The 20,353-nt window shown below is 52.5% G+C and overlaps 2 protein-coding genes across 3 annotated transcripts in view; both read right to left on the bottom strand.

The window, feature by feature from the left end:
* Positions 1 to 267: 267 nt before the first annotated feature.
* CEBPE (CCAAT enhancer binding protein epsilon) lies at positions 268 to 1,683 on the bottom strand. Its single transcript, XM_021695595.1, has 2 exons — positions 1,174 to 1,683; positions 268 to 603 (listed from the first exon to the last, which is right to left on the bottom strand). Exons 1-2 carry the CDS (start codon positions 1,681 to 1,683, stop codon positions 268 to 270), a joined length of 846 nt encoding a protein of 281 aa, XP_021551270.1.
* Positions 1,684 to 9,164: 7,481 nt separating this feature from the next.
* Positions 9,165 to 20,353, bottom strand: part of SLC7A8 (solute carrier family 7 member 8) — a 48,522-nt gene continuing 37,333 nt past the window's right edge. Inside the window, exons 5-11 of one of the 2 annotated variants that reach the window (XM_021695410.2) lie at positions 20,125 to 20,278; positions 19,412 to 19,535; positions 17,850 to 17,953; positions 13,778 to 13,874; positions 11,712 to 11,861; positions 9,959 to 10,136; positions 9,165 to 9,449 (exon numbers count right to left, since the gene is read on the bottom strand). In XM_021695410.2, the coding sequence (XP_021551085.1) occupies positions 9,286 to 9,449; positions 9,959 to 10,136; positions 11,712 to 11,861; positions 13,778 to 13,874; positions 17,850 to 17,953; positions 19,412 to 19,535; positions 20,125 to 20,278 (971 nt within the window). In that variant the 3' untranslated portion in view covers positions 9,165 to 9,285. The remainder of the gene's footprint in view (positions 9,450 to 9,958; positions 10,137 to 11,711; positions 11,862 to 13,777; positions 13,875 to 17,849; positions 17,954 to 19,411; positions 19,536 to 20,124; positions 20,279 to 20,353) is intronic. The other variant, XM_021695411.1, reaches the window with a different exon arrangement.

Here is a 20,353-nt window from a genome sequence, read left to right as displayed (position 1 = left end):
CCCCCCCCCCCCCCCCCCCCCCCCGCAACGCCCAGGCCCAGTGTGCAGGCCCATTACCGAGTCATAGTGCAATTTTATTCAGCCACAGATTCATTATGCTGGGGTCCGCCCTCTTCCCTTGCCGACCGCTGCCGTTTGTCCGTGGTCTCTGTCTCAGGCTTGGCCTGTGAGCGGCTCTAGGGCCCCAGCAGGGTAGGGATCCCCAGGGTCAGGCTGGGCCGGGGTGGGGGGGTGGGGGAGGCTGGTGCCACAGTCTGCCAGCAGGGCTTAGCTGCAGGCCCCCACGCCCTTGATGAGGTTGGCGGCCTCGGGGATCTGGCGGAAGAGGTTTCGAAGGGTGTCCAGCTCCTGGGTCAGCTGCTCCACACGACTGCGGAGGCGCTCGTTCTCTGCCATGTACTCGAGCACCTTCTGCTGAGTCTCCAGGATGCGCCTCTTGGCCTTGTCTCGGCTCTTGCGCACGGCGATGTTGTTCCGCTCCCGCCGCAGCCGGTACTCCAGGCTGTCCTTGTTCACCGCCTTCTTGCCTTTGTGCGAGGGGCCAGCTGGGGATGGCGCCTTGAGGAGGGGGCTGCAGGGGGGTGCGGCGGCGGCCACAGGGGCCTGGAGGGGGAGGCACAGAGGGACGAGAGGTGAGGGCCGGCCAGGAAGCGGGGTGGAGGCCGGGCCGGAGCGCGCTCGGGCAGCAAAGAGATCCGGGAGCCGGAGCCGGCATTGCCCTGCCGCGTGCCGAGGGTGCCCTGCTCTGACCCGAAGTCCCTTCCACGTTCCCACACCGTCTGAGGACAGTTTCCCTCAGTCTCCCTCGAGTCTCCAGCCCTACGACCTGCGGGCGTTTCCTCTTCTAGAAGCGGGCGGCAGAGAAACAAGAGGAAGGGGCTGATGGGCCGCAGAGAAGCCGCTGGGACCCGAGGTCTGGGCAGGTGAGCTGGCCACAGGGGCTGTGCGACACCATGGATCCCAGCCGCATGGTGGGGTTCAGGATGAGAGGGGGTTGACAGAGAAGCAAGGAGGGGTCGTGGGGGTGGTGAGCACAGAGGGTTTGGGGGTGGGTCGGCCTCGCAGAGCAACACCAAACACGGACTCGTTAGCGTAAGCGGGAGCGCAGGGCACCGGCGCGGGGGCCCCCCTCCAGCGCCGGCGCGGCAGGGACGAGATCGGACCTGCTCTTACCTTGAGGACGCGCAGGGGCTGGCTGGGTGCCGCCAGGGCCGGGGGCAGGTGCATGGCCGTCTGCCCGCAGTGTGCTACTTGGTACTGCAGAGGATTGTAGGCGCCGCGGCTGGCCCCTCGGCCGCCCTCCGGCCCCCGGGGCTCCTCCTTCACGGCCACAGCCCTGGGGTCGTAGCTCCCTGGGCTGCTGTAGATGCCAGGCCCCAAGGCCTTCCTGTCAGGGCCGAAGGTGTGTGGGGGGTAGGCGAAGGGCCGCGGGTCAGGCGGCAGGTAGTGGGGGAAGGCGGGGGTCCCGGGTCCCTTAAGGCCTCGGGCCTCAGGTGCCGGCTTCACAGCGAAGAGGTCGGAGAGGAGCTGCTCCTCCCCAGACTCTATGTAGGCGGAGAGGTCTATGGAGGCCTCATGCTCACACATGTCCCCCAGCTCCCCGGGCCCCGCTCGGCCCCCTGAGAACTCGAGTGGCTGCTGGCCAGCCCGGGGCTCACACTCGTAGTAGGTCCCGTGGGACATGGCCGGCCCGCCCCCTCGGCTCCCCGCCCCTGCCGCCCTGCTCTTGGGGCACCCTCTGGGATGCTCTGCCTGCCCTCTCCCTATCTCCCCCTGCCCTAGATCTGCCCTAGATCTGCCCTCTCCGCTCTCCTCTGTCACCCACTCCTGCGTGGCCTCTCTCCTCCCTCCTCTGCTGTTTCCTTTTCCTTCCTCTGTAGTCAATGCCTCTTTTCTCTTCCCTTTTTTCCCCCTCTCTCCCTGGAGTGACTCAGGGAGGGGCAGGGCTCACCCCTTAGGGAGCGATGCAGGGCTGAGAGAAACGGGGCCCCTGGCCTATTTAGCAGTTGGGAGCACTCTTTGGTCAGGGTCCAAGCCAGGGTTCTGAGGTGCCTGGGAGCTGATGCTTCTGGGAATGCCCCCCTCCCTCTTGAGTCCAGGGGATTCCAGAGTCCTCGCTGAGGGAAACACCTCACTCTGAGTGTCCTCCTCCCTCCGACTTCCAAAAAGTTCTGTGCAGAATGAGGTGCCAAGTCGGAATGAACAGAGAAAACCCTCTTCTAGTGCCGACCCCCAGCCTGATCTGAGCTCCTCCCTTGACACGCCTCCCTCTCTGTCCCCCGCAAGGCTGGGCTCCACCTACCCCCAGGGGCAGTCGGTTCCTTCTGTAGCCCCACCCCCAGGGCATTCTTTTGGGTGCAGGCCAGGGAGCGTTGTTTGAGGGGGTTATAGTGATAGGTTCTGGGACCAAGCCCTACACGGGGTCCTGTGGTGCAGAGCATGCTCATTTGCTAGGTTTTTGTGCAATAGCCCGAACATTCTTGTGGGGGCTTCTAGCCGGGGGTGGCCCTAGCAGCCTGGCACTGTCGCTGACTGCCAAGGCTCGGCTGAGGCACCTGCTCAGGACTTGGGCCCCCGTGCCCCAGGCCCAGGCAGGCCGCTGCCCCAGGGGCCGACAGCCGCACTCCCCTGGTGGCTCCAGGGCTCTCTCTTCCAGCTGCTCTGCACTGCCAGAACCTCAGGTTGGCACTCTGCCCCCCTGCTCTGGTCCTGGGGCTCTGCTCTGTTTCCTGTGCCTTGGGGCCGCAGGGCTCAGGCACTCCCTGCAGCTCGGTTTGCTGTCTTTCCTTCTGCATGGCCGTTCTCTGACCTCGATGCGTGTCTCTTGGGTCCACTTCCTCTTGTGAGGCTTGAGAAGCCTTCTCTTTTGTCATCACCTCTTCCTGGGACTGTTTCAGGGTCTCCAGGAGAAGCCAGTGCTCGGCACTTCAGGTCTCATGCTGGGCCCCCTCTCCCTTCCCTTTTCTTTTTCCTCTGGGAACTCCCCACCCTCTCCTGTTAGAGGCAGGGCTGTGGCTCTGTTTTTACCTTGAATTTCACCTATAAAAGGGACTATAGGTCCAGAAAAGGAGAGGACACAGAAATGTGTCACCGGCTCTTTGATCACCGGTCAATGCTGTGAACACCCCATGGAGGCCAGAAGGTTTAATAAGTAGGGTACACCAAGGACCGGGCCATACTGGGGACAGATGCGGAGGGGTTATAGGTGGCATTGAACGCTAAAATGAAGTATGCAGGTGCAGACAGGGCTGCCTCCACGTCAGGCTAGTTACCCGTCCAGTTAGCATCTTCCTCCCTCCCTCGCTCCCCACCACCCCACCAACCCCAGGAGCTTTCTGGGCACAGTTTGAGGTACTTTCTCTGAGAGCCCTGACCTGGCATGGGGAGATCTGTGTGCATCCTGGAGACAGATCTCAGGGACCAGACGGGGAGGTTTCCATCTCCTCTCCCTTTCAAAGGACCTTGTGTTGAACAGGTACCAGAGCTGAATTACTTCAGTTTGGTAGGAGTGCCTCTGTTGACCACCAGGTGGCAATATTGGTCCAGAATTCGGGAGTAGAGGGGCCGCCGTGGTCAGGCATCCGGTGGTCGGCAGGGGGCAGCCTGCCACAGCCCTGGCAAGGGCAGGACCCTGCTGGGCCTCCCAAAGGAGGAAGGGGAATCATGGTGGGGTGGGGGCTTGCAGTGCGGTTATTGGGAGAGTGGGCAGGCCGAGAGGACTGGGGCCAGGACCCTGTCTCAATGAGGAGAAATTCTAGCCCTCTCCGACTTTGAAGTAGTGATGATGGCTAAGGCCTGGCATTTTCTGGGGTTGTGCTTTTTTTGCTTATTGAAACATTCACATTGCCATGTTGACCATTTCCCTGTGAGTTAAGTAGGAAGGGAAGCAAGACCAAGGGCATTTTATCTCCGCCTTATAAAGGAGGGGAGGGCGCCTGGGTGGCTCAGATGGTTAAGCGTCTGCCTTCGGCTCAGGTCGTGATCCCAGGGTCCTGGGATCGAGTCCCACATCAGGCTCCCTGCTCCTTGGGAGCCTGCTTCTCTCTCTCTCTCTCTGTCTCTCATGAATAAATAAATAAAATCTTTTAAAAAAAAAAAGAAAAAAGGAGGGGAACAAGGCTGAAAGGCCGAACCGCCGAAGGTTAGACAAGGATGCAGCATTGATCTCGAGAGAAAGGGCAGTGGGCTAGTTCTTGAAACCCCCAGGCAAGAAGGGATAGAGAAAGGGGGAGCTGTGTGACTCAGAGAGCCCTGTTTGCCCTCAGTCCACCGCCGGGGGGAGGGGAAGACAGCGTCAGTAGCGAGTGAACGGGGTGCTGGAGGAAGCAGGGAAGTGTGCAAATAGAGCCGGCAGGAAATGAGAAAGGCTGGGGCCACGGGGAGATAAGTAATCTCCGTCGGATCCCTCACCTCCCAAGCTGGTGGCTGACGTTGCTGGAGTACTGACATCACGTTTCCCAGTAACCGAGGGGTTTGGTGGGGGCAGGCGGCATTCTGGATGTCTGGGCAGGGGAGGAGGGGGGACTGGACAGGAGCAGGGGTGGGGAGGGCAGTGCCAGACAAGAGCTGGGGAATTCTTGGGTTCTGTGGAGTTGCTCAGGAGTGGAAAGAAGCCCTCCCCACCGTCAGCAGGCTCTTTTTTTCCTCCTTGCTGCTTCAGCTGCTACCTGTTTGCATTAACCGAAACAATGCGGGCATATTATCTTAAGTGACTTTGTAACAGGCCTCAGTTCAAAGGTCACCTCCTTCACCAAGTCCTTCCAACAGGGAGTCAGCCAAGCATGGCTGCGGTGAAGTGTCCGAGAGACCTGGGCTTAAAGCCTGCCCCTGTCATGTCCCAGTTTGGTGCCCTCGGGCAAGTTATTTAACCTTACTTGTAAAATGGCAGTAGTAACATCTACTTTGTCGGATTGTTTAATGAAACGCTGAATAAGAGAATGTATAGAGAGCAACTGGTCTCAGTCAATGTTCAGTCTTCTGCCCTTCCTCCGACCACCTCCCGTGGTTTATCTGGGTGTCCTAAGCAGACACGCTGTCTGCAGCCTCCTCTGATGCCTCAGTTTGACAGGCATTTTTGGGCACAGAAGTAGCAGGCACTGCTCAGGCTCTGGGGTTCTGGCACATTCAGCTCCGGCCTGCCACGGCTCCAGGCTGTGGGCAGTCAGCAGCACGTAGGTGCCAGGAGCATTCTTGCCTTCTTTCCCTGTAGACTCTTTCCTTCTTGAGGGTAGGGTCAGATCCATTTTTTGGACCTCTTCAGCTGTGGTGACCATATTGCCTGAATTAAAATTAAGGAACGGTGGATTGTCGAGTACGAATATTTTTATGGAAACAATGGAACAAAGTATTTGAAATCTGTGCTGACTCGTAAAATTCAGGAATAAGTTTGCTATTCTCACAGCACATAGCAAACTCCTTGGACACAGTGGTTATAAGGTGTGTTGTGTGACTAACAAATGAATGCTTATGCAGCTATGATTTCGGTGACCCCCCCAAATTCCCTAAGGTCAGAGCATATGAATTCTTACCATTAAAGTGACTGACAGGGTTAAGAGAGGGTAAAGGCCCGGGTTGAACATAAATGCTTGTTGCTCTGGAGGAGACCCACATTTGCCCATTGACCAGGTTAAAAAGATCCGCACGTGTCACTTATGGGAGGAGGGGGACTGCTGGTGATGGATGGGATGGGAATGAGTGTCTCCATAGAGCGAGAGGGGTTTTGGGAGGGCTGGACTTGCTGGAATGGGGCAACATGGAGAATATGCTGGCAGCCCATGGAAAGGAAAAGTGTGTATGTTGGGGAAGAAGGGGTGCAAAAGAGTGGATTTGAGACCTGGAGAACAGCCTCTTTTTTTTTTTAAAGATTTTATTTATTTATTTGTCAGAGAGAGAGTCAGAACACAAGCAGGGGGAGAGGCAGGCAGAGGGAGAAGCAGGCTCCCCGCTGAGCAAGGAGCCCGATGTGGGACTCAATCCCAGGACCCTGGGATCATGACCTGAGCCGAAGGCAGCCGCTTAACCAACTGAGCCACCCAGGCGTCCCGGAGAACAGCCTCTTGCATAAGACTGGCCTCTGCCCAGTTTTGCCTTCACTCTCTGGGGACAATCTTGGGCTGAGAGATTGAGGAACCCTTTGAGATTAGGTTCAACCCTCTTTTTTTTTTTTTTTTTTCTTTTCTCAAAAAGTGCTAAATAGGTTAAATGACTTGCCCAAGGACACACAGCTCTTTAGTGGCTGCTGACCTAGAACTTAGAGCCAAGTATCTGTGCCCCCATGACTGGTGCACCTCCAGCCTCAGTCTAGAAAAATGCCAGCCACAGATGAGGAGTGTTGGGGCCAGGCCGGGACTGGGAGTGGAGGCATCTTGCCTGCCTGTGTCCTCACGTGTCCCAGATGGTGGAGGATGATGTCTTAACAACCCCCGCCCCCCCCCCCCCCCCCGCTCCCCGCCCATGTCTGTCAGAAGTGCTGGCTCTGGAGTTATGCCGCTCCAGGACAGGCAGCTGGGAGGGCTGCCCACAGAGGAGGCATTCCAAGCAAGGACTGGGTCTAATCCCATCAACTTCCTCCCGCAATTAACCCAAATCACCAGCAGACGTGTCCCTACCGTACCTGCTTCCTCCTTTGTCCTCACTCAACAGCCTTCCTAGTCCTCCGACTAGACAAGGTCCTCTCATTCAGCTCCGTGCAGCTGAGGGGACCCTGCCTCATGTCCTAGTCCCTCCTGTCAAACCCCTTGGATCTGGCTGGCTGCTTTCCTAAGTCCCCCTGGCATCTCTCCACAGGCTCAGCCAATCGCTTCCTTTCCCATTTGGTACCAGCTGTCCCAGTGCCAGAAGCCTTGGCTGACCAGACCTTGGAGAACCACTCTGCCTTTGCCTCCCTCCTCTCAGCTAAGTCCTGTCTGTCATCTGCCTTCCCACCTGGCAGTGATGAGGTTCTTCCTAGCTAGTCTGCAGGCTCTCGGTGCAGGGCACAGAGCAGGAACTCAATGAACACTTGGCGACTTCACTGAAGAAATGAGAAAGTTTTTGGTTCAAAATGAGAGGTAGTTAAAAACCAACCCTCCCCCTCCCCCACCCACCCACAACTCGAGAGAGTTGTTTGAGTGTAGCTGGCACTGGGTCCCTGGGACAGAGCAAGGGCCTTGGGAATGCCATCCTGGAAGGAACCTGGCAACCGAAGACCTCCTGACGAAGACAGGAAATGCCTGGGGACTCTGTCTCAGAAGATCATTGAATTATTACCACCACCAACTTCATTTCCATTTAAAATTTTATTACATCAAAAGAAAAAAAAAAAACCCTCCACAAAATAAACTCTAACCCTAAACCAACTCAAAGACAGAAGATTATCATCCAGGTATAACTAATGCCCTCCCCACCCCAAACAACCTTACATTAAAAAATCCAAAAGAAATAGAAACGCCAGCTTCAAAAATATTTATCCAAAAAGTAAGGCATTCACTTTATGAAACAAATGAACAAACAAATAAACCCCAACAACTGAAGGAGGGATGGAGGTTGGAGGAATGAGAAGAGGGAAGAGGAGGATGGTCCCCTGACCCTCCAGGGGCCAGCCCCAGCCCACCTGGGGTCTACTCTGAAGGGACTGGAACTCAAACCAAACCTGGCATCTCACCAATGGGGGTGGGGGGTGGGGTTGGGGTCAGGCAGGCCAGCCGGGAAGCTGGGAGAGCCAAGCAAGCCAGGAGGACTCCCCACAGATTCTAGTCTAAACAGATGGTAGGGGGAGGTAGGAAAGGGGGCACTCCTGCTTTGGGATGAAAGGATCCTAGTCTTTAGCACAGCAAGTGTGGCAGGGAGGCTGCAAGGCCCAGGGTAAACACGGTGGCCTTCCCTTGGAGCGAAGGGAAAGGAAGCCTCTCCCACAGGATGGCCAGAAGTCCACATGCCACAGAGAATGGCTCCCCAAAATGGGTACCTTCTGCCACTGCTTTTTCATCCTGTCCCAGAGGCTGTCCAAAGACAGGGCGGTGGTGGGACCAGAAAGGGGGGTGTCTGTGTTGGGGGAGGAGGAAGGAAATGGCCTTCAGAAGACACTCCCGCCCCAGTCTCCAAGGTTACGGGATGGACACTTCTGGGGGGTGGGTGGGAAAACACCCTCCATTCCAGGAAGGTTTTTCATACCAGGTCTGTCCTGAGGGTTAGAAATCAGGGAGTATTTTTAGGTCCAGTTCTTGGATGGGAGGTGACTTAAGGCTGATTTGGCTTGGGTTTCGGGCCTGAAGGGCTTGGGGAGCCTTCACACCGGTTGGTCCCGGAGCCAAGCCAGAGAAGAGGAAAAGGGCATGATGGGGGCGCCAGCAGTGCTGGCTCCATGGGGGTATGTTGGGGGCATAGCTGCAGGGATCATGGAGTGACTGCTCCTTCTAGTTGGAGTGGGGAAGGAGGAGGAGCTAAGCAGCTTTGCCCGAGGGGAGAAATGTCCACTACATCGAAAGTAAGAAGACTTTCTGGCTTCAGGAAGCTTTGGCACTGAGTGGGGGTCAGGATGCAGGAGACCAGGGCAGGGCTGGGCTTCTGCAATTTGAGCCTTTCCCAATCTGTTCCACAGGCCTGGCTTGGGTTAGGGGGAGGGGGCAGTTCTCCTGCTCATTGGTCCTTAGCTCAGTAGGGAGGTGGTGTCCTGCCAGGAACCTTGCTCTGGACAGGGAGCCCAAGCTGAGGTGGGGGGAGGTACCATGGGGAGGGGGAGAGGAGAGGGCAGAGGGAAGCATCTCTCTGATTTCTTGGGTCCCTAGTGAACGGAGAGTGGTATGGGTCTCTCCAGCTGACTTTAAAGATGACAGATTTGCTTGAGTCTGTCCCTCCCCAACTGACTCACTGTTGCTTCTGCTTCTCTGAGCAGAGGCCTCCCTTGGGCTCAGGAATGGGGAGGGAAGGCAGTACTGAACTGGGCTCCTGAGGAGGGAAGTGGGGGGGGAGGGCCCTGTAGAGTACCCCCAGCAGCTCCACTCTCCTCCCACTGCTTGGAGCAGCCCTGGTGAGGACACCGGCCCTGGTGGTGAGAGGCTGGTTCTTTGGGTACAAATGTCAGTGTCTTTGTTTATAGTTTCTTACCACCCATACCCAGGTCTTGTCCCTGCTTGACAGCAGAGGGTGTGTGTGTGTGTGTGTGTGTGTGTGTGTTGGGGAGACCCAGGAGAGGGTGTGTGTGTGTGTGTGTGTGTGTGTGTGTGTGTGTTGGGGAGACCCAGGCAGGGAAGGAGGGCAAAAAGAGGGTATAGGAGGAAGGAGCCAGCTGAGAGGGGATGGTGGTCCTCAGGGCTGGGGCTGCTCCGAGTCCTTGTCCTTGGAGGCAGTGGATTGGTAGATGGGCCGCCGCTGCTCCTCTGTGTCCCCATTTATCTCCTCTTTCCCCAAGCCTGCTTCCATCTCGGGGTACACAACCACACACATCTTCTGGCTCACCAGGGTTAGCGACTCTATGGGAAGTCACACAGAACAGGTCAGTGATGAGCATCCCACCCATCGGGCCAAGCCGCCCGTGACCCTCCTCCACTCCCCTGCCCCACGTGTTACCTCAGCAGAGCCCCAGTGCCTTCAAGAGACTCCTGTTCCAGGAGACAGTCACCTTGCCTCTTCCTGGGGCTCTGGGGAGCCTATCTGTTGGCTGCCCATTCCCATCAAAGCCCTAGTCCCCCACCTTCTGGTGACCTAAGCCTGGTGACCACCAGTTCCAGGCTCTCCCTTGGCCTCTACCCAAGGCAGCTCCTGCAGAATGGCTGTCAGGTTGCCTATTTTTCCAGGTCTAGGGTCTGTGTGCAAACCTCAGCTGTTCTCCTCTCCTCAGAGGTCTCTGGGAAGGCACCCACCCTTTCTTGCCCCGTTTTCTTCTCCAGAGCTCTGTGGAGCAGCCTAGGCCTCCTGACCCGGAGACTACCTAACCCAGATGAGTAGATCCTCTAGCCATCCAGCATTTTTAACAACTCACCAATGAAGTTATTGAAACACTTGGGCTTGTGTTGCCAGTAAACACCCAGGAAATAGACGGGCACTCCTGTCAGCATGATGGCCAGGCCAATGCCACACACCACGGGCTCTGACCACAGGCTAAAGATCAGCAGGAAGGCCCAGAACAGCAAGTAGATGATGGGGAACAGCAGGTTGATCTGTGGAGCAGAGGTGCTGTTAGCTGTGTGGCCCCCGTGGCCCCCAGATCAGGGCATCCTCCCTATTCTCAACCCACAGAGAGGCACCTTCAAGGGCAAAGGCTAGGCTTCACTCGGTTCTGTGGCTCCCACACCCCAAGTCCTCATAGATCAAGTGCTATGTCAACAAACGTTGGTGAACTTGGGTAGTGGGATGGGAAGAGGAGGGGCGAACTCTTGAGTTCTGAGGAATGATCCTCATTGCCCATCTCTTTTCTCCTGGGCAGAGGCAAACAAGGCCTTGTCATCCATGCTGCAGCCAGGGAAGCCCGTGGGACTGATAAGCTTGCTGGTATATTGGTATATATTTGCTGAGGTCCTAGAGTGGAGGAGAGGTGGAGAAATGAATGAGGGGCAAGAAGGAAATGGAAGGGGTCTGTCAGACTCTTTGACTCTTTCCTGGTTCTAGGTAGGGCCCTCATCTGGGCACCATGTTGCAAATGTCCATCCTTCTTGCCAGGATCACTCCCAATGTGTTTTTCTCAAGCAATATGAGAAGATAAGTCTGCCAAGATCCGAGAAGTCAGGAAACCTACTATACTATAAGGCAGTCTGGGACGTTGATTTTATTCAGAAAGAAACATCAGCTCTATGGGCTTGTTGGCCATCTTATTGGCCACAGGTGGGAGTTCCCAGACTCAGCTGCCTTTCTCTTCCTTGTCATCTCTTCTCAGAGGGTATGCAAGGGTTGGGGGAGGAATGGGTTATTCTACCTTGTCATCCCTCTAGCAAGCTTTCTAAGAGTGGTAGGAAAGTGGTGGTGGAAAACAGATTTGGAGAGCTGAAATTCCTCAGCTGGAAGAATCTTCTGGAAGGATCTAGTCTCCTCTATTTCCAGAATAGGACTGTTCATATAGCTCAGGGCTATACTCTATTCTAATTTGCAAGAGAACCCATAGCTCTCTTGCATACTTTGTTCTGAGCAATCCCTTTCATTCCCACCACACAGTTATCTCTTGCAGCAATCAGTAGGTTCACTAGGCACCCTACTACATATAGGGCTCTAGTAGTTTAAAAAGGCAGGCTCATGGAGGATTGTAGTAGACTGGGAAGCTTCAAGGAAGAGGAGGAACTTGAGGCCTATGTGGGGAATGGTTATAATTTGGATAGGCAGATGGGAGAAGGAAACTCATTTTGGGATGGAGACATAGCTCAAGTGAACTCAGCTACCTGGAGGGATGAGAAGGAGACTGGCCATACCAGTGGGTTCAGGGAAATGTTGGAGAGGTAAGGGAGCCTTGAAAAATCAACCAGAGTTCATAAGAGTTGTAGGAAACAAAGGAATGATCTGATGAAAGTATCATTTAATATAACTTACTCTTACAGCTGCCATTTGTTCTGGTCCTGTCTCCAGTGGAAAATGGAAATAGCTGCCCCATTCATACATGGCCCTTGCTTTCCAAAGGGTCTGCTACCATCATAGAGATGGCAGATCATGTATGTGGTCAGCCGCTGAGAATAAGGTGATTTAAAAACCTGAGCTGCTGCTAGATTAGAAGAGGAGGGGGAAGGGATCTCAAGGGGAGGTTCTCGCACCTTGATAGGGCGGGGGATATCAGGCTTCTTCCAGCGAAGAACTATCTGTCCAGCAATTGTGACTCCATAGAAGAGGTAGTTGATGAAGCCCACGTAGTTAATGAGTGTGTACATGTCGCTGGTGACCAGCATCAGCAGGGTTGAGATGCACTGTGGGAAATGGGAGAAGCTCATCAGTGATCAGTAAGGTATTTGGACACCAGAGGAGCTGTTTACAGGTCAGGGCACTCTTCCCCTGCCTCTAGGCGGATGGCGCCATTTTACGATGAATGTCTTAAAATGGAGACTTTACAGCCTCCCCTAGTCATCCTGGCCATTGCTAACAGCTTCATTGCCAGGAAGTTCTTTCTTATTGCAGGAGTGATAATCAAAATATTTAACCACTGCTAGGGCATGGGCACTAACCAATCAGAACAGATACTGGCTGTAAACAACTGGATTGGCCACACCGGCAGTGCCGGCTCTACACCTGCCCTGGTCCCATTTGTATTTCTTCCCTGGTTGTAGCTCAAGCTAATTTAGGTTTTTCCTTTTTTTTTTTAATCCCTTAGGGAAGATTGTTAACTGCAGATTAAAGCTTTATTCTTGCCCTCATCCTCTTCTCCTGGCTGAGTCATCTAATTTATTTTTCTTCTTCCCCCCACCTCCCCCCTTTTTTAATATCATAAAGTTATAAAGCATTTACTAGGTGGAAAGTCCTGTTCTTAGTGTTCTACAAATATTAACTCATTTAACCCTCATAACATCCCCATGAGGTTTTCTTGGCAGAATCCACTTTACGACTTCAAAATCAGCTCAGTGGCTCTCTCGGAACCATGTTCTGCCCCTCTGCTAATTTGTTAAGGCCAACAGAAGGTTCAGTTCTTAGAACGCCTGGGTGGCTCAGTTGGTTGAGCATCTGCCTTCGGCTTGGGTCCTGATCCCAGGGTCCTGGGATCAAGTCCCACATCGGGCTCCACATCAGGCTCTCTCTGCACAGCAGGGAGGCTACTTCTCCCTCTCCCCCTGCTACTCCCCCTGCTTACGCTCTCCCTCTGTCAAATAAATAAATAAAATCTTAAATAAAAAAAAGAAGAAGGTTCAGTTCTCGTGTAAGATCTGACGGTGAAAATAATATAGAAGATTTTAATGGATGAAAAAGCCAGATTCTGACCGTACTTGTCTGGCAGTCACAGTACTGCACCAATGGCTCAAACCGGAAATAAGTCTGTGTCTCACTGGGAGTACTAGGTGGTCTCCAGGCACCTTTCACAGCTAACCAATCATGATGGGCTTCATCCTATATCTGAACATTCTGAAACTCCCCCTCATGTTGTACAGTGAAGGCACTTGACTCCTGAGAGCTCTATTATCCTGATCTAACTGCCTCTCTGACGGACCAAAGTCATTTTCAATATTTTATTCAGGATCCAGAAAGAAAAAAAAAACAACTCAAAAGACTCAGTGGGGACAAGTCTTTGCTCTTTCTTTTTACCCCTCTAAATGATTCTACTCTGGGCCATTCTACCCTCATTTCTTCCCTATCCCAATTTTCCTTTTCTCCATTTTCAGTTGCCAGTCTTCCTTTTTTATGGTTTGTCTTATTTGGTGTACCTGTAACACTGAATTTGTTTCAGTGGTATTTCCTGAGACACAGGCAGAGTCTCCTGGGGCAAGAAGACTGATGGAGAGTGCTGAGGGTGTGTGAGATTGGCCAGGAGTGGGGGCCCAAAGCCGCAACCCTTAGGGCAACAGGTGCAGGGGAGAGCCAAGAAAGGAGGTTTCTTTCCGTATGAGATTGTAGAGTCATGAGAAAGTCACTTCAATCTGACCCAAAAGTATGGGAGAATAGAAATGAGGCAGGGTGAGAGCCTGAAGGTGTTTCAGGACTCAGGGTCTTTCCTTGTTATTTCTCTTGATATTTACAAAGCCCATATATACCATTTCCCAGATTATCTAAGATCCAGTGAAACGTAGGAGCAGACCAGGAGGGTGACAGGGGTGTGTGTGGGAAGTGCGAACTCCCAGCTCAGAGCAATTGCAAAGAGGAGGGTGTGTGTAGGGCTGGCAGAAGGAGGGGCCCTTACTGTGAAGAGCAAGGCTGGGATTGGGGTGCAGCGCTTCACGTGGATCATGGCCAACACGCTGGGAAGGTGGCCTTCCCTGGCTCCAGCAAAGAACAGCCTGGTAGAGAGAAAAGCAGGTAAGCCTGGGATGGCCCACAGACCACCCAAGGAAGTTCCCTCCCAGCCCAGTCTTCCTCATCCATGCCCACCTTCTGCTCACACAGGAGTATCCCCCCGACCCAACCAGGTACCCACCTTCCCATGCACACTCCAGCCCACTTGTCACAGGACCCACGTTCACAAGTGCAGGTGCAGGCAGACCAGAGGCAGCTAGTGGATAATGGATAGATTCTGGGTGCATAGAGACCCTAAGTATGGTCTGGGTAGCTTGGGGTTACTGATGATTGTGCCTTAACTTTGTGGGTCTCACAAAGCCTTAATCCCTTTAAAAATGGGCCTCTCCCTTCCTCAAGGGATACAGGTTCTCTGATACATGAGGACTGAACTGTCTGTCCATGGAAAGCCTTTTTTTTTTTTTTTTTTTTAAATATTTTATTTATTTGCGAGAGACACAATGAGAGACAGAGAGCATGAGAGGGGGAGGGTCAGAGGGAGAAGCAGACTCCCCGCCGAGCAGGGAGCCCGACGCGGGACTCGATCCCGGGACTCCAGGATCGTGACCTGAGCCGAAGGCAGTCGCTTAACGGACTGAGCCACCCAGGCGCCCTGTCCATGGAAAGCCTTAAAAACACTGATATCCGGGGCGCCTGGCTCAGACGGTTAAGCGTCTGCCTTCAGCTGGGGTCATGATCCCGGGGTCCTGGGTTGGAGCCCCACATCTGGCTCCTGGCTCAGCGGGGAGTCTGCTTCTCCCTCTGCCTCTCCCCCTGCTCGTGCTCTCTCTCTCTCTCTGTATCTCTGTGTCTCGAATGAATAAATAAAATCTTAAAAAAAATAAAAAATAAAAAACAAAAACATTGATATCCTAGTCAGGAGGTAGTTGCCACTGTGAGGATGGAGAATAGGTGGTGGACCAGAAAGGGACACGGGATAAATTGGGGGATATGTGGGAATGTTCTATATCTTGTTTTGGGTGGTGCTTCCATCACTGTCTACAACTCTCAAAACTCATTAATCTGAACAATCTGTGTATTTTATTGTATTGTATGCATTATATTGTATCATACCTAAAACTTTATATCCTTAAGCTACTTTTTCTATTCCCAAAGAAGCCATCCTAAGGAAAAGAATACTGAGTTAGTGAAAGGTATATATAAAAGATATTCTGATGATAAAAAAGATTGGAAATATCCTAAATGCCCAAAAGTTAAGAGATTGATAACATAAATTATAGTGTATCTATAAGATGGATATTTTAGGGGCGTCTGGGTGGCTCAGTCGGTTAAGCAACTGCCTTCGGCTCAGGTCATGATCCTGGAGTCCCGGGATCGAGTCCCGCATCGGGCTCCCTGCTCAGCGGGGAGTCTGCTTCTTCCTCTGACGCTGCCCCCTCTTGTACACTCTCTCTCTCACTCTCTCTCTCTCAAATAAATAAAATCTTAAAAAAAAAAAAAAAAGATGGGTATTTTACAGTCCTAATGTTTTGAAAAAAATTTGTTACATGAGAACATGCTCACAATACAATGTCAAATGGTAAGAGCAAGACAGAAAACTGTGATTCCATATAGTATGATTCTAATTAATTTAGAAATTATGGTCATGTAAAAACATACCAACTGATTATCTCTGGGTGATGGGATTATGAGTAATTTTAATTTTCTTCCTTAGACTTCATTAAAAAATTTAATTTCTAAAATAGATGAGAAATTTTTAATTGGAATAAAAATTATTTTTTTTTTACCCTTTTTAAAAAGTAAACCTTTTCTTGGAGATAATTGTAGACTCACATGCAGCTGGAAGAAATAATACAGAGAGATCCTAGGTATCCACTCTATTTCTACTGGTAACATACTGCCAAACTATAGTATAATATCATGACCAGGATATTGATGTTTAAAAGTTATTTTTAAAAAGAGAAATTTTAATATAAAAGGGACTCCTTCTTCCCCTTCTCTTTTCCCAGAGAAAAGAATATTATAAGCCATTGGAAGTCATTTACATATTAGTATGAATTAGACAGCTTTTTCTTTTTGGGATTTTATAAGGAGAAAGAAGCACCTAAGGGGTAGGAGGAAGGGGGTGGTGTAATGGGGACAGGAAGGCACAGAATCAGCACATTGGGTGTTCTGAAAAAAAACCCTGTCACTTACTTTGTAATTTGTGTGTGAGGGAGAGTGGAACTAATAGCAGCAGTTTGGCAGAAGTGTGGGAGTCCATTATGGCCCCAAGTACCCATGTGCATCACCATCACTTGCCATCATCAACTACCTAGGCCACTGTCACTAGTTTCATGCACCCACACAGCATGGCCCCTTTATGGTGCAGCCTCATGCACCCAACTGAGCCCTGCGTGCTCTGTGGGCCTCCTCATGCACATAGCCAGGGCTCCGCATTCACGTCCCTCCTCCACATGCAGCCAGGACCAAGTGTAACTGTCCAGGTCCAACAGCATTTGCAAGTGTCAAGTTCACAAGAAACAATCCTTGCCCGGCTAGCTGACAACGGAGGAGACAATGACATTAAGCATGACACACGCCCACACACACTCCTATTTCTCAGGAAGGGTCAACCTCTCCATACACCAAACACAAAAGAGTGAGAGAAAGAAGGCAAGAAGGAGGGAAGGAGGAGGAAGGAACGAAGGAACTGGGAGGATGAGCAGAGGAGACCTGGTGGGTGAGCTGGGCCTCGGGATCAGAGGCCTCGCCCGCCAGGGCTGCCGTGGCCTGCATGCACACACAGCTATACCACATGCATGCAGACCGCTGCTGGGCCTGCCCGAGGGACAAACCCCACTCTAAAGCGACTGTAGCCAGTCACTCTGTTCCAATAGATCCCAGAAAGCCTCATGGGTCACTGCTCTTCCACTGCTCGCCCTCGGCTGGGGACTCCAGGTGGTCACTGCTCCTGTGTAACATGCACACGAGGTTGCTGTGGGTAAGTCTCAGTCTCATAGGGTCCTGGGGCACAGAGGACAGCCACACTCCCTCTTTCCTGCCCTGGGTCTTGAAAACATGGCACTCCCCTGACATCTCATGAGAACTCCTCCCTGATGTGATGGGTGGCTTTGGAAGCAGCTAAACTCAGGGACTCCCTGCTTTTGCTGTATCTTTCAAGTAGGGCTATGCCCTGGGGGCAGGGGAACCGTCTAAGAAATATGGGAAGACCCCTTGACAAACACTGATGGCAATAGTCCAGTGTCTGCTGGCCTCAACAGCCTATTCTGGAGAGAGCGAGAAGAGACCCTGAGGAGGGGCCAGATTCCTGGGGGTGTAGAGGCAAGAGCTAGGGATAACTGGACCCACTTGAGCTTCTGGCTTCTCTGAGAGTTTGGAAGTTGGGGGCCTGGATTTGGACAAATGCTTTCCTTCAGTTCTTCCCCACTTCTCTCACTTCACACCCTCAGCCCGAGTCTCCTGAGTGGCCATGAAAGTGCCTCCCACAGCCACCTGTCTGTTGAGCAGGGAGAAGGATCCATCCCACCTGCAGGCTGGTCCCAGAACTTCCATGAGAGGCCAGCCCAGAGGCCCCAGGCCTGTGTCCCTCCTGGTCCCTTGTAGAGTGGGGTTCCTTTCAAGCCAGCATAGCCTGTTTCCAGGCAAGTAGCAAAGGAGCTCTGGGGCTGCCGATGAGACACTGTCCTGCTGCCGATCACGGTGCCCAGACCTAGGACTGTGTCAGGCAGCCTGGGACCTCCTCAGCCCTCTGCTCCTACTGAAATGAGGTGGGACAGGGCTTCTCTCGCCACTACATGTGAAGCCACACACATCGCAGGTAACCACGTGAGCAGCATACACCCCTCTGCACCCAAGCTGACACACAAACGCCTTTCATGAGCAATCACCCCCTACGAGGTCACCACCCAGGTGCCCACACAGACCTCTGCTGACGGAGACAAGCCCCCCATATATACACAGAGCAATATGCGCAGCAGAATGGCCCCTGGCCCAGGAAGGACTGGGACAACACTCACCGGGAAGAGGTGAAGAGAGACCCATTAACTCCTCCAAATGTGGACAGGGCAACGGAAATGGGCATGATCCAGGCCATGACCCCTAGGAGCTTCTCTCCGAATGTCTGGGAGAGAAAACAAGGGGATGAGCAAGAGGCAAGGTTACAACCCTCCACTTGTACATCACTGCTGAGAATGCTCCCTCCCATCTCTACCCTTGCTGAGTCTCTCTTATTAGGGTCCTCGAGGGTAGGGTTGCGTTCCCCAGGCCCTCCTTCACCGCACCGCCACTTCCCTTCCCACCACACAGTGGGGATTTAGTAAATGTTTTGGGCTATTAACTGAAGGAGACAGTGCATGGTGGTAATAATAATAATAAGAACAACAACAACAATGACGATGGTGTGCTAACATTTGTTCTCCTTGTTTTATGGATGAGGAAACTAAGGCACAAAGCAATTAGGTAGCTTGCCTAAGATCACAAACCCAGAAAGTGGAGGGCCAGGACCAGAAGCCAGCTGAGGGAGTCCAGGCTTCACTTTACATTATACACTAATGAGTCAGGCAGGTTGGGGTTCAAATCTTAGCCCAACAGTTTGGACCTGTGAGACCTTGAGCAAGGTCCTTAATTTTTGAGCCTCAGTTTTCCTATCTGTAAAATAGAAATGGTTCCTAATTCATAGGGTGGAATTTCTAAATTCATAGAAATAATATAAGAAGGGAAAAATGATAAGAACAAGGCACTATGTAGGCTGAGAAAAAAAAGGTGGTGAAGCTATAGACTAGTCTTCCTATACTGAAGGAATGTAGAATGTCAAGGGACTAGCCTTTTCTATATTCTCTGAGCCAAGTACACACTCGATTTCTAGCACATTATCGGGGAGGGGTCGTTTAGAATGGATGTCCTGTTGGGTTAGGCCAGTGGTCATGGAAAAAGGCTGCCCTGGGACACTGGAGGGCCTCTTTCTTTACAGTCTTCTGACAGGAGACATGTGATGACAGTTTGGCAGGGTGGCGTCAGGGCCCAGGTGAAGCCAGGTAAGGGGGCTGCATGGCTCCCAGGGCTTTCCTGGGTATCAAAGACCCCAGTGCCTTGGATCTGCATCTCTTTCCCCAAAGAGCACAGACCATTCCTACTCCTGTTTACTGGCACACACTTTTCCCTGATGAGGGAAGAAGTCAGGCTGCATGATTTCCAGAGGAAGAAACGAAGGCAGAGAGGAATGGCGTTGTCTCGTGCAAGATTTTATCTTTCTGAGGAGGAGCCTGCCTCCTTTATACGATCATCACATTTAGAGTTTAAAGTGCCCCAGATCAGGAGCTGGCAAACTTTTTCTGTAAAGGGTCATACAGTAAGTAATGTAGCTTTGTGGGCAACACGTTGGTTCTGCCGTTGTCACCGTTCTAGGTACAACATGGCCGTCAGTTTGCTCCTGGGCACTTGGAGATACGGTTTCTGCCCTGAGAACTTGGGATGACTTCTAATTCCGCAAATTCATGGATCAGGGAAAAGTGAGTGGGGCCAATCTGGCAAGTCTATGTCAACATTCCTGGTTTGAGGGGCTGTGAGTTTGATTTCTTACCACAGCGACTGCGTTTGAAGCCAGCAGCTCCTGGGGGGACATTGCAGTGACATAAGCGACATTGGCAAAGACATACACAAATGTGACCAGTGGGATGGAGATGAAGATGGCTCTGGGAAGGTTCCTGTAGAAGGAGAGGAGGTCAGAGAGGAAAGGCCTGGCACCTGCCTCATCACGGGGTTTGGGAAGTGCCTTGTCTTTCTGCTCCAAACTGACCTGGCAGCCTTTTGTGACACTCCCTCTCCCTGGGGGGTGGATTCTGTCTCAAAATGGGCAGGGCAATTTAAAGGAAATGAAACAGGGTAGGCTGGGAATATGCTCCATACCTGCTGACCTCTTCCTGACTGGACTCTCCATGATGCACCCCTCTCCCCTGCTTCAAGACACAAAGACCCTCCTGTCCTAAGACAGGTAAGTAAGATGCCTAGAGGCCTGTCGGTACATTTCATCCTCTCAGGCAGTGGTGCTATCTCAGCAGTTTCAGCTTTTAATCTGCTCTGGGACAGTCACGGGATTTTTCTCCTCCTGGCAGGGTAGATGGCAAATGGTTTAAGTTCCTGAGAAATAACTGTTTCTGCAGGATAGACCAGGTCATGGTCAGAACAGGGGCTGGAGATGGAGAAGTGCCCAGTGGACACCTGGCTCTCTCTTCTTAGTAGCAGGTGCCATGGCCTTTCAAGGGATTTGGGAAGAGCTGGGTCATTTCAACTCACTTGTAGGGATCAACAAGTTCCTCAGTCACGTAATTAAGAAAGTTCCAGCCTCCGTAGGCAAAGGAGCCCTGAAGGAAAGCCAGTGCGATAAGGCCGATGTCAGGTTCTTGGAAATTCTCAAATGCGTTCTTTGGTTCCAGCCAGAAATACTCTCCTGTGGACGCAAGGGGCAGGAGGCTGCTCAGAGAAAGAAGCCAGAGCCCTGGCGGCCTCTAGCCTGCCTAGTCCT

This window comes from Neomonachus schauinslandi, chromosome 9 (assembly GCF_002201575.2).
Source record: "Neomonachus schauinslandi chromosome 9, ASM220157v2, whole genome shotgun sequence".
NCBI classification, from domain to species: Eukaryota; Metazoa; Chordata; class Mammalia; order Carnivora; family Phocidae; genus Neomonachus; species Neomonachus schauinslandi.
The sequence above is the reverse complement of the archived record's forward strand: the minus strand, read 5'-3'. Positions and strand labels throughout refer to the sequence as shown.

Coding starts and splice junctions, on each gene's coding strand:
- CEBPE (XM_021695595.1), bottom strand. CDS start 1,683: ATGTCCCACGGGACCTACTACGAGTGTGAGCCCCGGGCTGGCCAGCAG. Junction 604..1,173: donor AGCCCCTGCGCGTCCTCAAG/GTAAGAGCAGGT, acceptor CTCCCCCTCCAG/GCCCCTGTGGCCGCCGCCGC.